The following is a 19,955-nucleotide window of genomic DNA, read 5'->3' on the forward strand; positions in this document are numbered from 1 at the left end:
GCAACCTAAGTCAAAATCACAACACGATGGAGCTCAATTATCCTCTCTACAACAAGGTGATTCACCATTCTCACCTAAGAGGAAATCATATAAGGACAATCTTTTTTGTGGATATTGCAAGAAGTCAGGACATGATGAACATCATTGTTACAAGAAGGATATTGATGAGTTGAAGAATCTTCTTGAGAAGAACAAAATTAACCTACCTTCTATAATTTCTACAACGGCTTCTTCTTCAAAGGATAAAGGAAAGGATCACTCTTTTGGGACAGATAAAGGAAAGGGACAAGCTCTTTGTGCTACTACAAGTCATGATTCAGGGAGATGGCTTCTAGATTTAGGCGCTTCTCATCATATGGCATCTTCGCAGTCTATGTTCTCTTCATTTGAGCCTTGCACCATGCCACAAATTTTGATGGGCAATCATACATACATGGATGTGATTGGGAAAGGATCTATTGCCATTGGGGATAACTCCTTCAATGACGTGTTGTGTGTACCCCACTTGACAAACAATCTTCTTTCCATCTATCTACTTGGTGCACTTTCTCAGGAACCGTTGCTTCCATTCTCTCCTCAACCAATCGGGAATGGTTGATTGTTCCATTCTACCTTCATCAAAATTATCTTCAATATCCTTTGGCTAAGTGATTATGCCATCCAGGAATTCTCTTTGAGGTTCCGCATTCTCAACTTCTACAACCTTAGCGACATTGGGCTCCCGTGTTGGTTCCTGAAATGGGGCCTGAACTGGTTCCTCTACGATCTCCTCAATGATAGGAGAAGGAACTCTCATTTCCTCATCTTCCATTTCACTGTCTTGTTTTTGTTCATCAATCATAATTCTCATTGGTGTGGTAGATGAAGCACTTATGGTCGAATGACTTTCTCCTGACTTCTGTTGTCTGCTCGCCTCTACTTCTCCAGTGACCTTTCCTTTTGCTCTTAGTGAATTCTCAGTGGGTTCCTTTCTCTTCCTCGATCCAACACTTTCTGGATTCCTAGGACCACTGGATGTTACACCACGATTTGAAGACATAGACTCATCAGTTCCCATGAGATCACATGTGAAGGCAACGCTTTTTGCCTTGAGCTCCTTAGTTTTCTGAGCTGCCCACCACTTGGAATAGTCAATTATAGGCCTCATAAGATCACCTAGGTTGGATCTTTCAGTATTCAACCAATCAACGAAGGCAAGGGGCTCATTCTTCAAGGCGGCATAATGTGGCTGCTCATATTCTTTGTCTTCCTCAAGCTGGTCTGCTACTCAGAATACTTCAGAAACTTTGATCAAACTCAATGGAATTCTGGACCATAGCCTCCTCCTCACATCGAAGCTATAAGCAACATTAGCCCAATAATCCTCGAGATCCGGCCTGTGTTCAAATTTTACTTCATTCACCTTTCCCATTTGATGAAAAGGGTCGAAATGACTTGTTGCTTGATACTGGAAGAATGGGTGCCATTGAATTTTTCTGTTAGCATGTGTAGCAGCCTGGGCAGATGGACATGTTTCCAGTCCATTTCCGATAGTGAGAGAAGATGCTCCTATCTTTTGTTTCTTTCTCTTTAGACTCATAAAATTCTCTAATTGACGTACTACCTCAAGTAGTACCATCCTGTTTGTAGGAAACATGGGTAACTTGTATGGTTGTCTTGAGAATCCCTGGATCCTCAAGTAGGTAAATCTGGGATATTGGATATACCAATATCCAAACCTGCTGATAAAATCTTTCGACTCTTGGGAGAGTCATTGATGGATACCTCCCTGAAGGGTTCTTGTGATATGCATCAAGAATGCATCATTAACTCTTTTCAGATGGAATTTCTCCTCCAGGTGCAGTTGCGGATAACAATCATAAACAGCAAATTGGTTCTCCTAATTTCCCACAGCTCCTTTGCATACAAGGCCTCTATATCTGTATGTCTTGGCCAAAGAATAGACCAAATAAGAACTCATATAGAATGTCCTGTTCTTTTCCAAGTTTCTCAACTGATCATCTAGATTATCACTGATGATTTTGGCCCAGTTTATCATCTTAACTCCAACAGTCACTTCATGGATAAAATAGTACATCCATGGATCGAAAGGAGCACCCTGCTGGCTGCCCATGACCTTGTTCAACAGGACTATGAGGTCTCCGTAATCTTCTTTAAAATATGCCTTCACAAGGAGTTTAGGTATCTTGGAGATTCCTTTCCTCGGCTTTTCCAACCACGAATGGTTGATATTAGCCTCATATTCTTCTATGTGGTCATTGTATAACCGGGTTGCTTCATCTCTAGTCATGTAGACAGTGTTATGATACTCAGGTATGTGAAAGGCTTCCCTAATTGCCACTTCTCCAATATTTGCAAGAATTCTGCCATCAAGAGCTACTATCTCTCTGTTCTTTGGGGTGTACTGCTTGGAGCACTCCACAATCAACTCAGTACATTGCATTGCTGGAAGGAAACCAACAACCTGTACCATACCATTCCGCATCATTTATCTTGCTATCGCTGTGGGTAGCTGAGTGTCTGTGCTGTGCATCCGCCTCTTAAACTCTTGGAGGTTGATGTGTCCCAAGTTTATGTCTCCTACTTGTTTCCACTTAGAATTCATTTTTGATTTTGGAGGGGAATCTTTGTCAACTTGAAACTTCATTTTGCTTGATTTTCCAACCTCGGAGGTCATCCAAATCTGCAAAAGAAACAAATAAACTTAAGTTAAGGTCTGTATTTTAGGTGTAATTTTGGGGTTTGATAGCTAAGTAATTTATGATTTTACTGAAACTTTTGAGAAAATCCCTTGAAAATCATGATACTTAGGAAACTTTAAGGTCTGATGACTTCAAAATCAGAACTTGGGAAAAATTTAAGTCCAAGAATATTTCATTAAATCCATTCACACTCTTTTTGAAAAGGCAGAAAATAAGAAAGAGAAGAAGGGAAATCTGTTTCTTTTTATTCCATCTCTTTAGAACTTTGAAGAAAAATCAGGTTGAAACCTCACTGCCTATGAAATCAACTTTCACCTTCAAAGAATGAAGAAGAATGGGAAAATCAAAAGTTAATCACAGAAAATCAATGGGTTTATTCTCCAAATAGTCACAGCTCTTCAACAATCTGAGTTGAAACTTGTTGAAAAATGGTTGATCACTCAGAAATATGCTTCTTCTTCAGAACACTTCCAACCTGCAAAAATTCCTTCAAAATTTACTCTCAACCTGCAGAAAACCTTTCAAATTCACTCTCAACTTGCTCAGAAAGTTTGGACTTCATGTGTGAAAATGAGAGAATGAATAAGGTATTTGTATAAAAGTTCGAATTTCATATTTGGAAACACAGAGGATCTTCAAAATTTGTTTCTAATTCGCTCTTCATTCATCGAACTTGGACATTCAGTCTTTAATCTTTCAAAGAAAGTTTCCAAATCAGAATTTATTGAACTGTCATTTTTTTGGCAAGTTTGAACTTTAAATTTTCAGTTCAAGATGAAAGTTTCTAAATCCATTTTCAGTTTGTAATTTGAACTTGATCTTCAATATTCTCTTTAAAAAAAACCTTCTAATTTGGTGTTAGTTCGAACTTCATGAAGATCTTGCTGACATCATCCAAGAATATTCTCTTTTTCAACACTTAGCAAGTATGTTTGACTTGGGCGGATTCATCTTAACTTGTTTCCAATTGCAATCAAAGCGAGGGCGGACTTCATCACATTTAGGAACTGCTGGATGCAAGGTAGGGCGGACTTTGTTGATGTTATGCACCAAGTGTATGCTGATGTAGAACGGACTTCTCCACACTTAGGAACTTCTTTATCATCCATAGGGCAGACTTGGTGAAGAATGTGCACCACTTGTTGTCTCTCTAGGGCGGATTTTGCTTGGTCCATGCACCATCACCTTGCAGATTGGGCAGACTTAGAGAGACTTAGGCACCAAAATTCATGTCTTTGGGCGGACTTTGCTGAGTTCATGCCCCTTGACTTAGCCATATTTCTTCATCCTCGAGGTAAACTTCACTTGATTCTTTTCTTGACACCTCCAAGGCGGACTTTACTTGTTTCATGTACCTTGTAATCACTTCCCTAGGGCGGACTTTGAGAAGGTCATGACCATGCTTTCATACCATGAGGGCAGACTTTGCTCTTTTCATGCACCACTTAATGCATAGTGGGCGGACTTCACCAACTTTGTGCACCACAACTCATGGCGGACTTTGTTCTTCATGTGACCAAGTAGGGCAGACTTGCTCAAACCTTTGCACTTCTCCCACATGCTACTTCCTTCACCCTTTGGCGGACGTTCTTAACTTCATGCACCTTATTCTCAATCAAGGGCGGACTTGGTGAACCTTAGGAACCATGGAGAGCGGGCTTCATAACTTCATGCCATATTGCTTGCTTGCTAGGTGGACTTGCGTTGACTTAGGAACCGTCTTCATGTCCTTGGGCGGACTTTGTGAAGAATGTGCACCACTTGTTATCACCTTCAAGGCGGACTTCATGAATTTCAAGAACCAAGGAGGACGGACTTCAAGAAATCTACGCATCATGAGATCAAAACTTCGAATCTTCATTACTTGAACAATACTCCTCGGAATGCCTTGAAATTTGAAAACACTACTCCAATCATCCACTGAATTCATCAGGATTCCTAAAATTTAGGAGATTGGCTTTTTCAAACAAAACTTGAATTTTGAAGGAATTTGTCGATCATTTCCAGTGTAGTGCAAACCCTAGGTCCCTTTTCCAAAAATAGAAAAAGCAAGGTTCCCTAAAAAATAGGAAAAAAAAGCTACTTCAAGGATCGTGCTCAAAATGCCAAAAGCGAAACTTCCTAAAAAATAGGAAAAAACAAAACTTTCCAAAAATAGAAAGTTGTCCAAATTGAGCGAAATCAATTGCAATCTTTGTCCTTTAGCCTTTCTAGCCACTTTGACGGTGTCTAGACTCTATTCTGACCATGGCTTGCACAAACTGACTCATGACTTTCAAAATTCAGACCATTCAAAACTGACAAAACTGGGCAGTACCGATGCAAGGTCGTCACAAGGCTACTAACAAAAACCCTAGAAAGCAGGAAAAAGGGAGGGCCCCAGTTCTCAATGGGGTGATGTGTGAAAAGGTCACAACAGGTAGTTAGCTAGTAATAGTATTTGTTCGAATTGTCAATTTTGGGTAGGAACATATTAATCCCAATTTGGGGACGTTACACCTTATGACCACTTTTTAGCACCTTGAGCCTAGCAACACTTTATCTGCTCACTTAAAATATCCTTTTAAAATAATTAAATATAAGCTGTCAATTAAAATATTAATCAAAGTTACCCTTTTGACGACTTCCAGCTGGTAAAACTTTACAATAATCCCCAAATATATAAAAAATATGCAAGTGATTTGATTTAGAATTCTAACATTGTTCCTTTTGGTTTGGTGAAAGTCCCTTGTGAGATTACCTTTGGTTTTGATGCTATGTCTGATAGGTATCTTTACAATAAAATTCACCTGGGACCACAGTAGCATTACATTCAAAAGCTTGTGATGAGTAATCATGACTTGCCCATTTGCCTTGCTGTTTACTGAGTTTCTCCTCAGTTGTTTTTCTCTTTTTTATAAATTATGTTTTTTTGGCTCATTTTAACACTTCGAGACAAGAAATTCCAGAGCAATGGAAAACTGAACATTTTTAGTGTAGGGTTAGGGTAAGAGTTTTTTTAAATTTTCTGTAAGGTTTATTTTGAATAAATTTTAGAAGTTAGATTTTAAACTAGGATTTTTCTTTTAGTTTACATGCACTATATTTTACATGAAATTCAAGTAATAAAGTCCTTTTTCTTCTCTATTATTCCAACCACTACATTGTTATTTATTTCCTGAGTTTTTCCCATTTTAAAATTGGGTAAATGAATTCCATTTATACTTCTATGATGCAGTGCAGATGGAATGCTACTATGTGTGGGAATTGCAAATGGCCTCCTCTCTTGGGGTGCATCAAACCCATCAAGTTAGATGTGGTATTTTTACCCAGTTTTAACATCATATCTTTTCTCCTAGAGATTTGAATTCGGGGTTCTGTTTTGGAATCCCCAATACTATTAGCACCTGAGCTCATTCCATTTGATGGTATTCCAATCTTGTTTGTCAACTGGCCCTTCTTTGGTTCTGCAAATATTCTTGCTAAGAGAGCAATGCTTTGATGACTAGACAATATGGGAACTCGGATTTCTAATAACTAAATAGTCCAGTTTATAAAGCCCTTATGATACTAATAAAGGTTGAAAGAAATGCAAATAATCTGGCCTTTAAAAAAGTTGTTCTTTGGAGCAAAAATGGAGTGACTTTTGACACCTTAAGCGAGAAAATGTTCTTTATATATCTTTCTTAATTAGAGAATAGCATGTGGATCACAAGTATAAATATTGCAAAGGATGACTGCCCTGTAGATGGGCATCAACCTCTCTGTTTTTGTCACTCGGGTTATTGTTATACAAGAAGATTGGTTGTAGCAAGTAGTGTAAATGATGAAAAAACAGTATTTGATAGGTTTATGCCCTGCATCCTGTTACTGGTGGTTTTAAGCTCTTTTTTTCCAGTTAAACTCATTATCCATTCTTTTTTGGGGAAATTTATTCTTTTCTTTGAACAGATTGATTGAATCTTGCAGTGATTATGCTTCTGTGGATCATACCAAAACAAAAAGTAGAAAAAGGGCGAGGGCTACTGGAAATGAAGGTTCCAATCCTAAAAGAATATCGCTTTTTCAGAGCAATGAAAACACAAGACAACTGAATGAAGAAAAAACATCATATGGGGAGGGGACACAAACAAATTTGCAAACTTGCTTCAACAAAGCTTGGAAAGACAAATTTCAAACACGGTGGCCTGAAGGTGTCAAAAAATCTGGATATCTCTTATCATTTGCAGAAGATATCGATGATGAATGTGAACATGCCATTTATAGAAAAGATTGGCAACAAACTTATTGGGAGGCACACCTGCAAGAGTAAGTGGCAACTTATTTAATTAGATAAAAAAACACATATTTACTGAAATGATCTGTTTTCTATAGATTTAATTAACAGAGTCTTCAAATTATATATTCTAAAGCTTTATATTTATTTATTTACTAATTGGTTTTGTTGGTTTTATTCTGAATTTGGCATAGCTGCTTACGTGAGGCAGCTGCTCAAGCCTTACTTCCGTCATACAAAGGTTCAATTGGGCAGATATATTTATCAGGTAATACAATCATTTTCTATGAACCACCACCTTCTTTTTCCTTTTCTATTTTTGTATTTGTTCATATGCATAATCTGGTGTCTTCTTTCATATTGTATTACATCTGTTCTTACTTCTGTGCTTTTGAAATAGAATATCTAATCTTCTTAAGAAAATGATTTACAATAATTTCTTGCACTCAACCATAAAAAAATCATCACCTCAAAAAATTGGCTGTAACTTTTATCATTTAGCACTAAATGATTAGTGCTCAGTCATAAACTGTTTGGCAACTCCTTAAATTTTTCATTTCATAAATTTCAGTTAATTTACAATTTGGATATTTTCTCAGATGCATAATCTTTGAGTTGTTTTGATGTTTCTCTTCGAGTGCAGTGGATTTGATGCCATATTTTGTATGAAATCTAGGATATTCCAAATTCATTGAAGCATCATTTTTTTATATTGTATAATATCTGAAAACAAATGTGCTAACTGATTTGATCTTTCCCGTTTGTGCTTTTAGTAATTAGTGTCGGAGCAGGTACTGTCATTGAAAACAATTGGCTTAGAGAAACTAAAGGAAATTATATTTATTATATCTACTTTAACTGAGGCGTGGTTGCTGAAAAAGGAATAGACAAATAAATTGTAATTTCTTTTATTAGATGATTCTCAATCGGGAGAATGATAGTGTGATGCAAATCTGTTGGTTCAGTGAAAAGTAGGCTGCTCATTCAAACCTCAATGGCAAACTTTCTGTTTTTCTTTTTCTTTTGTTCTTTTTTGGGGAAATGTGATATATAAGCTTTACTAAGATAATTATAGGCTAAGATTAAACACAGGTATAACTTAGATGTTCGATTTAGAGTAATGAATGAAATAATTCAGTTATACATGTCTTGGTATATTAGAGTTACTAAAGTAGTGGTAGATTGTGTTTACTGACCTATTATCTGTTGTGCATTATGCACACCTCGCCCCATTTTCCTCAAACAGGGACCCCCATTTTTGGTCTAAGTCTGCCCGATAGGAGAGGAGAAATCCCCGAATTTCGTTTGCATGGTCAAATCTCAAAATCGCGCTATTAAGCCTTCAAAGGCCACAAGGAGTCTAATTCGGCTAAATCTCCCAAGTTGCTGTGCAGGCCGAAAACTCTAAATACACCATTCGCCTAGTCCAAGTCAAAACGCCACTAAAGCCAAATTCGGCCTCTAAGGCTAAATTGCGAACTCAAAAATCCGGCCTTCGTACCCAAAATGATAAAGTCATAAAAGACCCTAAAATCGGTCTAAAAGGCAATCGGTCTAAAAGGCTGAAATATTAGAAAGTTCACAAATCGGCTTAACAAGCTGAAAATCTTCAACTGGACAAAATTCGCACATTTCGGCTTAGTAGCCCGAATTTCACAAAAGGGGATTTTAACTGAGAGGAAAATCGCACAAAATACACCGTTTGCTCCAAAGATCAATCTCTCAAAATCTCTCATTTCTCCTTAGAAGCCCGAAGTCGCGGAAAAGGAAGATGAAATGAAAATCTTAAAATCGCGCATTTTAATCATTTCACCCGAAGTTTGCAAAATCCTGCGAAGTCATCACAAAGGCCAAGTTTCATTAAGGAGGAGTTAAAAATTGCGAAAGCTCCAATCAAGCCGAAAATAATGAAGGAAAATAAAAATCGCACAAACACTTCATTTAGGCCGAAAAACTTAGGAAAGAGAAAAGGTCACAACAACGCCTAAGTCGTGCAATTTGACTAAATTTGCCAAAATCAGATACATCTCACAAAGAGCTTTTCAAGCCCAAACTCCACCGGGTCGTAGCCCGACATCGCATAAAATTTAATGTTTGTTAAATTAATTTAATTAGTTTTTCAAATTGATTGATTTAAGGGTGAAATTGATTGTTTGCAGATCGAAGGCATTGTTCGGAAGAACCAGGAGAAAGCTTGAAACATCAAGGAGCCTTGATCGTGATTAAAGCTGGAGAAGAGGATGCAGAGCGCGAGATCGAAACCAAGCATTGGGAGGTGTGCTGCCGAACCACGTGGACAACGAGTTGAAGTCCACCATCGATACCAAAAGACAAAGAACACAGAATGCAACAAGTATGCATTCTCAAGAAATACACAGTTGGATTTAATTCCAAAAATTTACTTTTAAAAACTGAAATTGTTTAATGTAAACTACCTATGGGCCCCACTCAAGATATTTTGAAACAAAGTGGAACACATGTGAGTTATGTTCAACTACCGGATATACCCAAACTGAAGCCAAAAAGTTGTAGGTAGTTGGGATTGTGGTTGAAGGGGTGACTAAAAATTGAGTGGGGATGGGTTAAAGCTGCCATCTTCTAGAAGGCAGGTTGCAGCCCTTGGACGTAGTTGATCCTGGCCACCAGTTCGAATTGTAAATTCTATAAAAGGCAGAGGCCTTTCTTTTGTAAAGGGTTAGATAGTTAGACTCTAGTTAGGCTGTTAGATTTCAGTTAGAATAGGTTAGATTGTAGAAGGTTAAATTTTAGTAGTAGCATAGAGATGCTGCAGAAATTGTTGTAATAGGCAGCTGGAATCAATATAAACATTGAAGAATGGTGTTTATCCTCTTGGTTTTAGTCTGTTTGCATGGTTTCTTTTAGCATTTTAGATAGATCTTTCTATTTTAGGTGTGCAGGTATCTGATGGATTCAGGCTCATACCATTGAGGATATATTGATTGTATGTTCTTGTGTATGGTTAGTCTGAGCCTTTAATTGCGTTTAGTTCAATTGCAGGTGTCCGTCTGAGCTTGTGCTAGAATTGGGTGCTTAGCCATGCATTTGCAGTCTGAAAATCTTCCAAGTCCCTTTGAAGATTGCACGTTCCTGCGAGGGTGTGAGCCATTCTGGCCAAGCAGGGATTGGTTATGTTGAAACTGTCTACCCGCATACCAGCCTGGCTAATCTTAGGTCTCTTAACCCTTCTTCCCTTTTGCTTTTATTTCCCAGTCCGAAAATCGCAGCAGACCAGCTTGTTGCAAAACGTAAGCCCCCTTGTGCTCCCAACAAAACACATCGACCGTTGAGCTATCCCACAATCAAGAACTGACATTTGGAACCTTGAGGTTGTCCCCTTTGATCAACTAAAACAGCATTAGGGCTTCCTTATACAAGAGAGGATAGGATACTCGGCGAGATCATTCTATTTTGCGTTGGCTGGATAGAGTCGTAGCAATGCGACAAAAACATAAACATTATATTACTATTATATCAAATGTACATTGCTGGCTAATAAGTTTTCCAGACTGCTGATAAATATTAAATTCAAAAGTTTAAAGAAATAAAAAGTCCAAATAGCTGTATTGGAAAAACTACATGGAATTAAGTCTTAAAACATCATCAATAACTGGTGAAATATACTAACTAGAAAGACATAAAAAGTAATGCAGGAGAAACTGGTAACAGGAAATTTAGTAACACTTTTGATATTGAACATAACTTGCTAGATGTCCGAGTGTCTAGAATGAACCCTGGAATGAGACAGGATGTGGTTGGAATTCTGGATACTCAGATTTGGTCCTGTTGGATGCTGTGCTAATAACTGCTGGTGAGGGTTCCTGCCCGTCTCGATAAACTACATATAATACCTGAAACTTTCTTTTCTGTGTCCTGCTGGCTCCTGCTGCTGCAAACTTAATTAGTAGTGGCTACTAGAGAGTTACTTCCCCAGAATCCTGAATTTATGTCTTGAAGTCATGGCAGACAACTCCCTAAATAGAGGGGACCAACTCAACTGATCTTCCACTGCTTCCATGGATTTCTAGCAGAAAACTGATTTATTCCCATGCAGCTACCTAATTTATAGGCATTATTTATTGACTTGATTACTGGTTGACTAACTTATTGACAAAGTTATTGTCTGTTAAAGGCTGATCAAGACTAAGTCAACTCAGTCTGCCTAGCAGTTGACGACTTCAAGGCTGCGGATCAGTCAAAACAGGGACATTGTAACTGGTCATTACTTTAAAATAATGCTGTTGTTGGACCCTGCAAAAAGAAACAACAATTCAAATAATAATGTAGCGACCACTGAACTAAACATTAAAGAAATAAACTCATTTTACTTTTCACAAGTTAAAAACCAAAAGGTAGTATTTCATGAATTTTTTCTCTCTTTTATTTCAAACAATCATTTAATTGGATGCATAAATATGTTCACATGGAACTTTTTGGAAAGGTAATAATTTCTTTTCATTACGTTGAAAATTTAATACATTACATAGCATAAACAAAGATTACCAAAGTTACCTTCTTAGGAATTCTATATCTGTCTTGCAAGCCTTGGCTAGTCAACTGTAGGAGGAATAGCATCATCCTAGTGCTATTCCTCCAACTACAAACCAATGGTCTCCTGCACACCTTCCTACTAGAATTGGCCGTACCCTTCACAAAGAGTATAGACAAGGGAACCTATCTCGAGCCATTTGAGTACTAGTGTCGTGTGCCCCATATCTCATTCCGACCATACTATTTGAGACTATCTTCTAACTAAGTATGACCAATCTGGAAGATCTATGTTTTGGCGACTCTTGTGAACTGACTAGTCGCATGTAGTGACAAATATGACAATTTGGCCAAAGTTTTAATTTTCAAAAGTCATAAGTTCACTCACCTCTTACTTGAGCTCGAGACTACTCTCATCCTAGGGTTTAGAGAGTTTCGACTCTCTATTCAAGACACAAAAATAGTCTTAAACCAAACATGAAATTTCATTAAAATACAGTTATCTAAAACAGACTCCCTCTTTGTCTAGAATCCATTTGACCAAATATTCTTCATTGGACTAAACGAGTAACTTTCCACATTATCTTGTAACTAGTAATAGACCATAATTTCTTGAGTATATATGTATCTCAAATATACTAGCATGTTACTTATCCAGTGTTCATATATAAATCAATAAATTCTTTTCTAAAGAGGAGAACAACTCTTATGTTCTATAACTCTCTCAGAATAATATATGCAAGTACTATTAAATATGCATTCAATGTTCATCAATAAAACAATAAATTCTTTTCTAAAGAGGAGAACAACTCTTATGTTCTATAAATCTCTCAGAATAATATATGCAGGTACTATTAAATATGCGTATCAAATTGATTTTAAATGCCTACTCCCTAAAACTGACCTCATGGTGCTATTAAGGTGAGGGGAGGGGGGAGGGTGGTTTAAAAACTTTTTATCACCCCAAATTCCCTTAGGAGAAGGGTGCGCACCTTTCATGGTGGGTGCCCCTCTCTCCAACTACCACTTCATGTCTTCCATGATACACCACTACCTGTTGTTCATACTTGCCAACCTTTAACTACCCCTCTACGTGGTATTTTATTAAGCCATATGAAACCGATTCATAAATGCTTTGATACACACACACACATACATATACATACATACATACATACGTATACATACATATACATACATATATCTATATATATACATACATATATGTACATATATCTATCTATGTATATACATACATACATACATATATCTATGTACACACACACACACACATATGCATGTATTTTAAATAACAAATTTGATACATTTGAAAAGCAATAATTTTTATTATTATATACTTACACAAATATACAAATACATACATACATACATACATACGTTTAGGTATTTCTCTTACGTATGTATATATGTATTTATATATATTACTTCGTAATATAAAGTCACATTCATTTATATATATATCTATACACATATTCCTTTATGCATATACATATATGTATAAATGTATTTACACTTATAACATATATATGTATACAAATAATAGCTTGTCGAAAACGTGACATGATCTCTATAGTTATACCTAATAACGAAAGAGAGATTTAACGCAAAGCAAAAGACTGATACAAGGTCAAACACTAGGGTTTAAAAATAACAACTTACAAAACGGAATATAAAAAATATTACATGGCACAATATATTTTCTAAGTGAGGGGGAATAGCACAAATTAGAATATTCAAGAAATGAAAATCAATTATGCCAAACTCTCTTAGAACCCTTGAGAGTAAGATTTTAATATTTTATCGTACCTTAGAAAGGAAAAATAAGGTAGTCAAGTCTCAAGTCAAAGGGCATGCCAAAAATTGCAGGGTAACTTTTGTTGTCCTCATTTTTGTTTTAAAAAATATGGACTATTACATAGAAATTTTAGTCAAAAAATGAAAATTTTACTCTATGGCATGCTTCATGAGGTAGAATTTTGCTCTACCCCTGGACTGGATTAATCCTCAGTCCATCCTCAAACCATGTTTCGAATTTCATCGTGTTTCGAGTTCGCTTGCTTTGTTTTTCCTTCAATTTCGAGTTTTTTCTCCCTGACTGCAGGTGGGAAATTTTCCTTAAGTTGCAAGTTTTAATTTTCTCTTGTTTTAGTGTTGTAGGGAAATTTTAAGTCAATTACAAGTGCACTTTATGTAATTTTTAAACTTGTAACTTACTTTTTATTTTTCCCCTTGTTCTTTTTTTGTTTTCAGTCATTGTAGGAACTTTTTGAACCTATTACAAGTGAACTTTAAATTATAAAGTTAAAATAAAACTTGTAATTTATTTAAAAAAGTTTCACTTAAGTGATTTTAAGTTATGGCAGGGGTTTTCTCCTCCATTAACAAGTTTTATAAAGTCACTTTAAGTTGTAATAGGGATTTTATTTCCCTATTACAAGTTTTATTTTTAAGTTAAGTTTTTTTTGTGACTTGTTAAAGGAATTTTATTTTCCTTTTACTAGTCTTTTGTTGAGTTGTTTAAAACTTGTAAAGGGAGTTTTATTTCCCTCTTACATGTATTTTAAACTTTTAGTTTTCTCTCACAAACCCGATTTTGCCTTAATGCATGAAAAGTGAACATATTAAAACTTGCAAATGGGTTTTAAAAATCCGATTTCATATGTTCTTTGCAAATTTTAAACTTGTTGCCCTTCTCCAAGAACCCGACCAGCTTTTGAAGTTGAATTTGTTGAAGGATTCAATCGATTTTTGTGGAGAGATTTTAGGAGGAGGAAGGCGGTTTGAATCCTAAGCGATTTTCATGCATTTTGAAACTCTTTTTGTGCCACATGGTAATCGTTTTTGCTGGTTCAAAGGTGTTAAAACAGCAAATATGCGTTCTTCAAATGCCATGATTTATCTCATGAAAGTGCCACGAATCCTCCTTCTCCTAAGTCATTTTGGCTTCTCTTACCTAGGCGTGGAGATTGGAAGCTTCATTTGACCAATTCTTCATGCATTTGTTAGGCGTTTTGCTGCATATGGCGTTTTTGAAAAATGTGGCTAGGGTTTGAATCTTCTTCTTTTGTCTATTTAAGAGATTCATTCTCTTCTTTCAAGGATTGCTTCTTGTTCTTGGGAGGTTGTTTTTGTTGATCAAGGTATGTTTTCTTCTCTTGTTCTTGCTTTCCTTTCTCTTGTTTAGTTTGTTTTAGTTTCTTTGATCAAGTTGTACATATGTTAGTTTTGATTTGCTCTTGCTTAAAATCGGTTTTGTGAGAGATTTTCCCCTTTGTTCCAAGTTTGCAAAGCAATTTGCAAATTGCATTGTCTTTCCCCATTATCCCTCTTTGCTTGCATTCGGGATTTAAAAACCCGATTGCAAGTGAGATGAAAATAGTTGATCTATACCTTTGGTTGAAAAATCTGAACCATCTTTTGTTGAAATTCCAAGTTTCAAAGTTGGAGAAATGCTCATCCTTTCAAAATCGAGTTTTTAAAAACTTGATTACAAGTTGAAAGTTCTTCCCATTTTCATAAAGATGATCTTCCCAAAATCTTTTCATTTTCACTCATATTCATTGCCATCATCTGTACATACCATTCCCACCATTTCCTACATGTCAAAATCTCATTTTTCACTCACTACTTCATTTTCCTTTTTACAAGTATACTTGCATTCGGGTTTCAAAAGCCCGATTGCACATTTGTTCTTCCCCACTGGTATACTTGTAAAACATTCCCCAAGATCCAAAATTGGTCAAAAGCCAAGTTCCAAGCATCCCTATTTATTTCCCATCTTCCTCTCACAAAGTTGTGAAGTGGCAAGAGTTAGAATTTTTTCCATTTGAAGAGGAAAGATGATAGTTGCAGCTGATCTTGATGTTGCTTTGACACTTTTAAGTCTTCATCGCAGCATACCAGGTTGTTTTTCAATGTCAGATTTGCCATCATCTTTCCCTCCAAAAAAGATGAAATACAAATTTGATAAGTACCAGAATGAGGTCTCCCCTTCACAAGTTTCCTCTCCTATGGATCATATCAAGGATATGGAAATAGGGCATGTTGACATGTTAGATTTCATCAAAAGGGTGGAAGATCCAAAGGATAGCAATATGCAGCGATTGTTGGACAGCCACATTCACCATGCTTCTTCTTTTCCGGTGGCTGCCCTAGAATCCCAGTTCGTTCTTGCTTGTGTTCACCATTTTGACAAGGAGACAAGAACCATCAAGAATGATGATGGAGAAGCCATAATCCGTCTTGATGCGGACACCATTGAGAAAGTTTTCAGAATCCCATCTGCTGCCCTATACATGGAGATTTCCAAAAGTAGTGCAGCTGATTACTATGCCAAAAGGGAAAAGGATTGCAAGGCCGCATTAACAGGTGGATTCATGAACCACGGGTAGCCCTCACAAGATGGGCCAAATTTCATCGTTGTGATTTCAAGTGGGAAATCAGAGACACCATCACTCTCCTTAACAGGATGTTGGGTTTGGAACATTCTAATGTTTTCGAACCCTGGATGTATCAATTTATCATGTTCATAAGGCAGTCCCATCACATCTCTTGGGGAGAAGTAATCAGTGACGCTTTGTGTGAACAACTTGCAACAGTTCCTACCACTATGAAGTTCTATATGAACTCATATCTCGCGTATATCAGCATCACTGAGACATTTCCCTGGTCTTTCTACCAAGGGTGATTGCTCCCTTATACCCGTGTGGGAGTACTATGATCAGCTGCCCTTGAGGTCCAACAGATTGCATTACAGAAGGGTTCTAGATGCTTTCTTGGGTCACTACATGTGTCAGTTTGACAAGACATTGAGAAACAAAAGAGTGTCAGACGAAGCATGGGAGAACGTGAATGAGTATGGCTGTTTGTTTCTTTAGTTCTCGACTTTCACATACATGAGAGTTGGATGTTACAGTGGGCAGCCATACATGCTTCCTAGATACCCAATCGATAAGATTATTCTTATGGAGTTGGGAAGACAGATCATGGCTGTTCATGCATATCAATCGGTAAAGCATAAGGTTGGAATGGTAATCTCTTCAGCTAACCCATTGAAGATTGGTTGATATTCCCTCATCACGTCTACCAAAGCCAAGGCCATGGAGACCAAGTTGCAGGAGATTACACTTAAAAGGTTCAAGTCAAGGGTAGATTTTGACTATCGAGGCATGAAAGAAAGGATCAAAAAATCCTTTATACATGTGCGTCGGATACAAGACATTTGGGCGGATCTTCGTACAAAAAAGGAGGTTCGTAAGATGGATTATTGCAGGCTCACCCTTGAGCAGATTATTGATTTGAACCTGGTGGATATTCCATAAGGAATAATTGATGATGAGAATGTGTTTGATCCAGAGTATGTTTCACAAAGAGTTGATGAAGCCCCACTTCCATTAATTCAGTGGTCACACAAATAATGCACTTCCATTCTTGAGAGATTTCAACCTATCCTAGCTAACACCAACACTTGGCTCAAAGGTGATGGTGTTAAACTTATCAAGATCAAAATTGGTAAGGAAGATGACTCTACAGGACTCCTTGGTCGTAGGTCCGAGATTCAGATAGATAACAAGGAAGGTGTATCATCTTCAGGCACTAGAATTAAGTTGCGGGTGAGTTAGGCAATGGTACTTCCTCCTGAAGAGGTGACAATTCCTGGGAAGGAGAAATCCCAGCTTCATATTCATGTGATTGATCCTGAAAATCCAGAGGAAGAACAACAGTCAGATGATGCTCCTAAGTCACCAGTTTCAGAGTCACCTCATGAGGTTCCTTCCTCAATCCCCATGGAGCTACCTTTATCTCCTCCTGACACAGATGTGGATGCCTCTTCCACTATTCATGATGTTTCTATAGTAGTGGATGAGTCCCCACAGAATGCCATTCCCATTTCAGCAGTTGAGCCACCTCTTGATCATCAACAAGAGAGTTTGCTGGAAATCTTCGAGGATACTCCTGCATGTATTCATTTGTTAGAAATTGATACCTCTACTGTCGACTTTGAGGAGTTTATGAGACAATCTACTTCCGGTTACCGAGCAAGCCATGGTTGCCAGATAGATATTTTCCCTAGGGTGACCACGGTTGTTCAAACAGAAACTGTTTCTCCTTTGCTTTCAGCTGCTATTGAAGGAGAGCTAATGGGTTTACCTCCATGGCTCAGTTCTTTCACTCCCAAGAGAAAGAAGCAAGAAATTTCTCCCGATGTCTTTGATTATAAGCAGCTTAAGCAATCTAGGCCCAAGGTTGCTAAAAGAGCCAAGACAATCTCAAGGATAATAGTTGACAGCAACAAAATGAAGGTGGCTGAAATTGTTGAGCCTCTTGTAGACAAGCCACATGAGGAGATGCAAGCTGTTGATTACAAGGTCACAAGGGTAGAGTTGGGTAAGCAAACACATGAAGTAGTTAAGTATGATGCCCAATAGTCCGTAGCTACACTAGTACAACGATATGATGAACTTCTAGCGAAGAAGGACAAGCTAGAAGAGGAGATTAGGCAACTTGTTGCAGTTGTTCAAAAGATCACTAAATCCGTTAGTGAAGGGAGCAATCCTTCAAGTTCTTCCTATTCACAAGAATCAATTCAAGGAGTTGAGAGAGCTGCTCAAAAGGTACAAGCATTGGAATCTTGGGTAGATCAGCTTCATGATTTGTGTCCATAGGTCTTGAAGGAGGGTTTTCAAATGATGGCCAAATTGAAGACCATTGAGGAGCAATTGAAACAGGTTTCTGACAGTTTCAATCAGAACTTGGGAAAGGTGGAAGATAGCTTGTCAACTTGGCTCAAGATTCCTCAACAAAAGTTAAGTGTTCTTCTACAACATCAGGTTATTCCTTCTAGGGTTGTGTATCTAGAATACGAAGAGCTCTTGGAAAACAAAACCCTTGTTCTGAAGTCACTTGTTGAAGACATTGATGATTCCATGAGATTGTGAGTGGAAATATTTTAGGATGTTGTTTCGCGTTGTGAGAAAGCTTCTTGTAATATCATGGATTAGAATGGGGAATTATTATCAGAAGAAAGGGTTCTCTCAGATTTACAGTTGAAGATTCATCATGAGTGGAAGATTGAACCATTTTCAGCTCTATCTATTCAAGCTTTGGTTACATACCAAGTCTTCTTAGAGGGAATTCAGTCTTCCTTTGAGAAGAATAATGCCATAATCCTTCATTGCAGTGATGTTATTGTGAAGACCATGATCGTGGCAAAGAATACCCGTGAACTGAATCTTGATGAGCTGCAAATGATTATGCAAAAGTTTGAAGGATTCATGTCTACACATGCTGCAACATAAGTGTTTTTCAACACTTAGTTGCATTTTCAGAATTGTAATTTCTTAGTTGTAGTTTCTCTTTTGACATGTTTACTTGTAAAAACATTTTGTAAATTGCAAGTTAAGTCATTACTTGCACTTTGGTAATTACAAGTAGACGAGTTACAAGTCAATTTATAATAGGACTTGTAACTTTGAATAAGTCATAGTTGGTTATTGAATAAGTCTTGGTGGTTTGAGAGAATTTCTCAAGTTAGTTAGGATCCTCCCACCTTTTTCTCAAGACTCCTCTCCTATAAATACTTGAGGGGGTCTATTGTATTTTTTTTATCTTTTAGAAAGTAAGCGAAAACTCTGCTAAGTTTGCAGCAAGGAAGTCTTTGAGCTTTTATGTGTAAATTGAAGAATTGAAAGAAATAGAAGAAGATTACTCAAGTGATGAGTCTTTGTGCTACATTCTTGAGTTTGTGTTCCATATTATCTTTCTTGTAAGTGTTTCTTAGAGAGATTAATCGAATTTGGTTTGCAGTCTTTGTGCTGCAAGTGTTGGAGGTTAATATCAATTAGAGTAAATATTTTCTTGGGAAGAGTTGTATGTCTTTGTGCTCATACTTATTCTTGAGAGAGAGATTAGAAATAGATTTTATGATAAGAAATAGTTGTGAGTCTTTGAGCTCATACTAGTTATTACTGTTTTGTGTAGAAGAGAATAAGATATTTCAGACTTTGTGCTGGTATAATTTGTTCTTGATATCATTAGCATAGAAAATGGTAGATAGGACTTCATATATGCAAGTCTTTGAGCTTGATATTACTGTCCCGTCCCGAAGGAAGTGACGGAAGTCTTTGAGCTTTCAGGAAACTTTATTTCCTTTCTCTCATCTTATTTCAAAAGGTTGTCATTGCTGTTTTAAATTAACTTGCTATCACTTTTCTGTGAAGAGAAAATGATATTGGCTTTCTTGAAGAAAGAAGAAAGACTGCTGTCTCATCCCATTTAGTTTTAGATTAGATATAGATAGGGGGAGCCTTCCCTTAATTAGGAGAGGTTTACTCACACACTGTGGTTGAAACCACAATTTTGTATATTTCCCCAAGTGTACAAAATTTTCAACCAACAACTTTCTAAAAGAACCAAGAGTCCAAAAAAATATCTGCTCTCTAATGATTGAATCTATAAAAAGCACAATTGAA

At 37.0% G+C, this 19,955-nt stretch overlaps 1 protein-coding gene across 1 annotated transcript in view; it reads left to right on the top strand.

The window, feature by feature from the left end:
- The window catches only part of LOC131068844 (uncharacterized), a 111,311-nt gene that overhangs the window by 37,135 nt on the left and 54,221 nt on the right, over positions 1–19,955 (top strand). The window contains exons 5-6 of the mRNA XM_059214760.1: positions 6,651–6,989; positions 7,152–7,225. Coding sequence (XP_059070743.1) covers positions 6,651–6,989; positions 7,152–7,225 — 413 coding nt within the window. The remainder of the gene's footprint in view (positions 1–6,650; positions 6,990–7,151; positions 7,226–19,955) is intronic.

The sequence above is a fragment of the Cryptomeria japonica genome, chromosome 11 (assembly GCF_030272615.1).
Source record: "Cryptomeria japonica chromosome 11, Sugi_1.0, whole genome shotgun sequence".
NCBI lineage: Eukaryota > Viridiplantae > Streptophyta > Pinopsida > Cupressales > Cupressaceae > Cryptomeria > Cryptomeria japonica.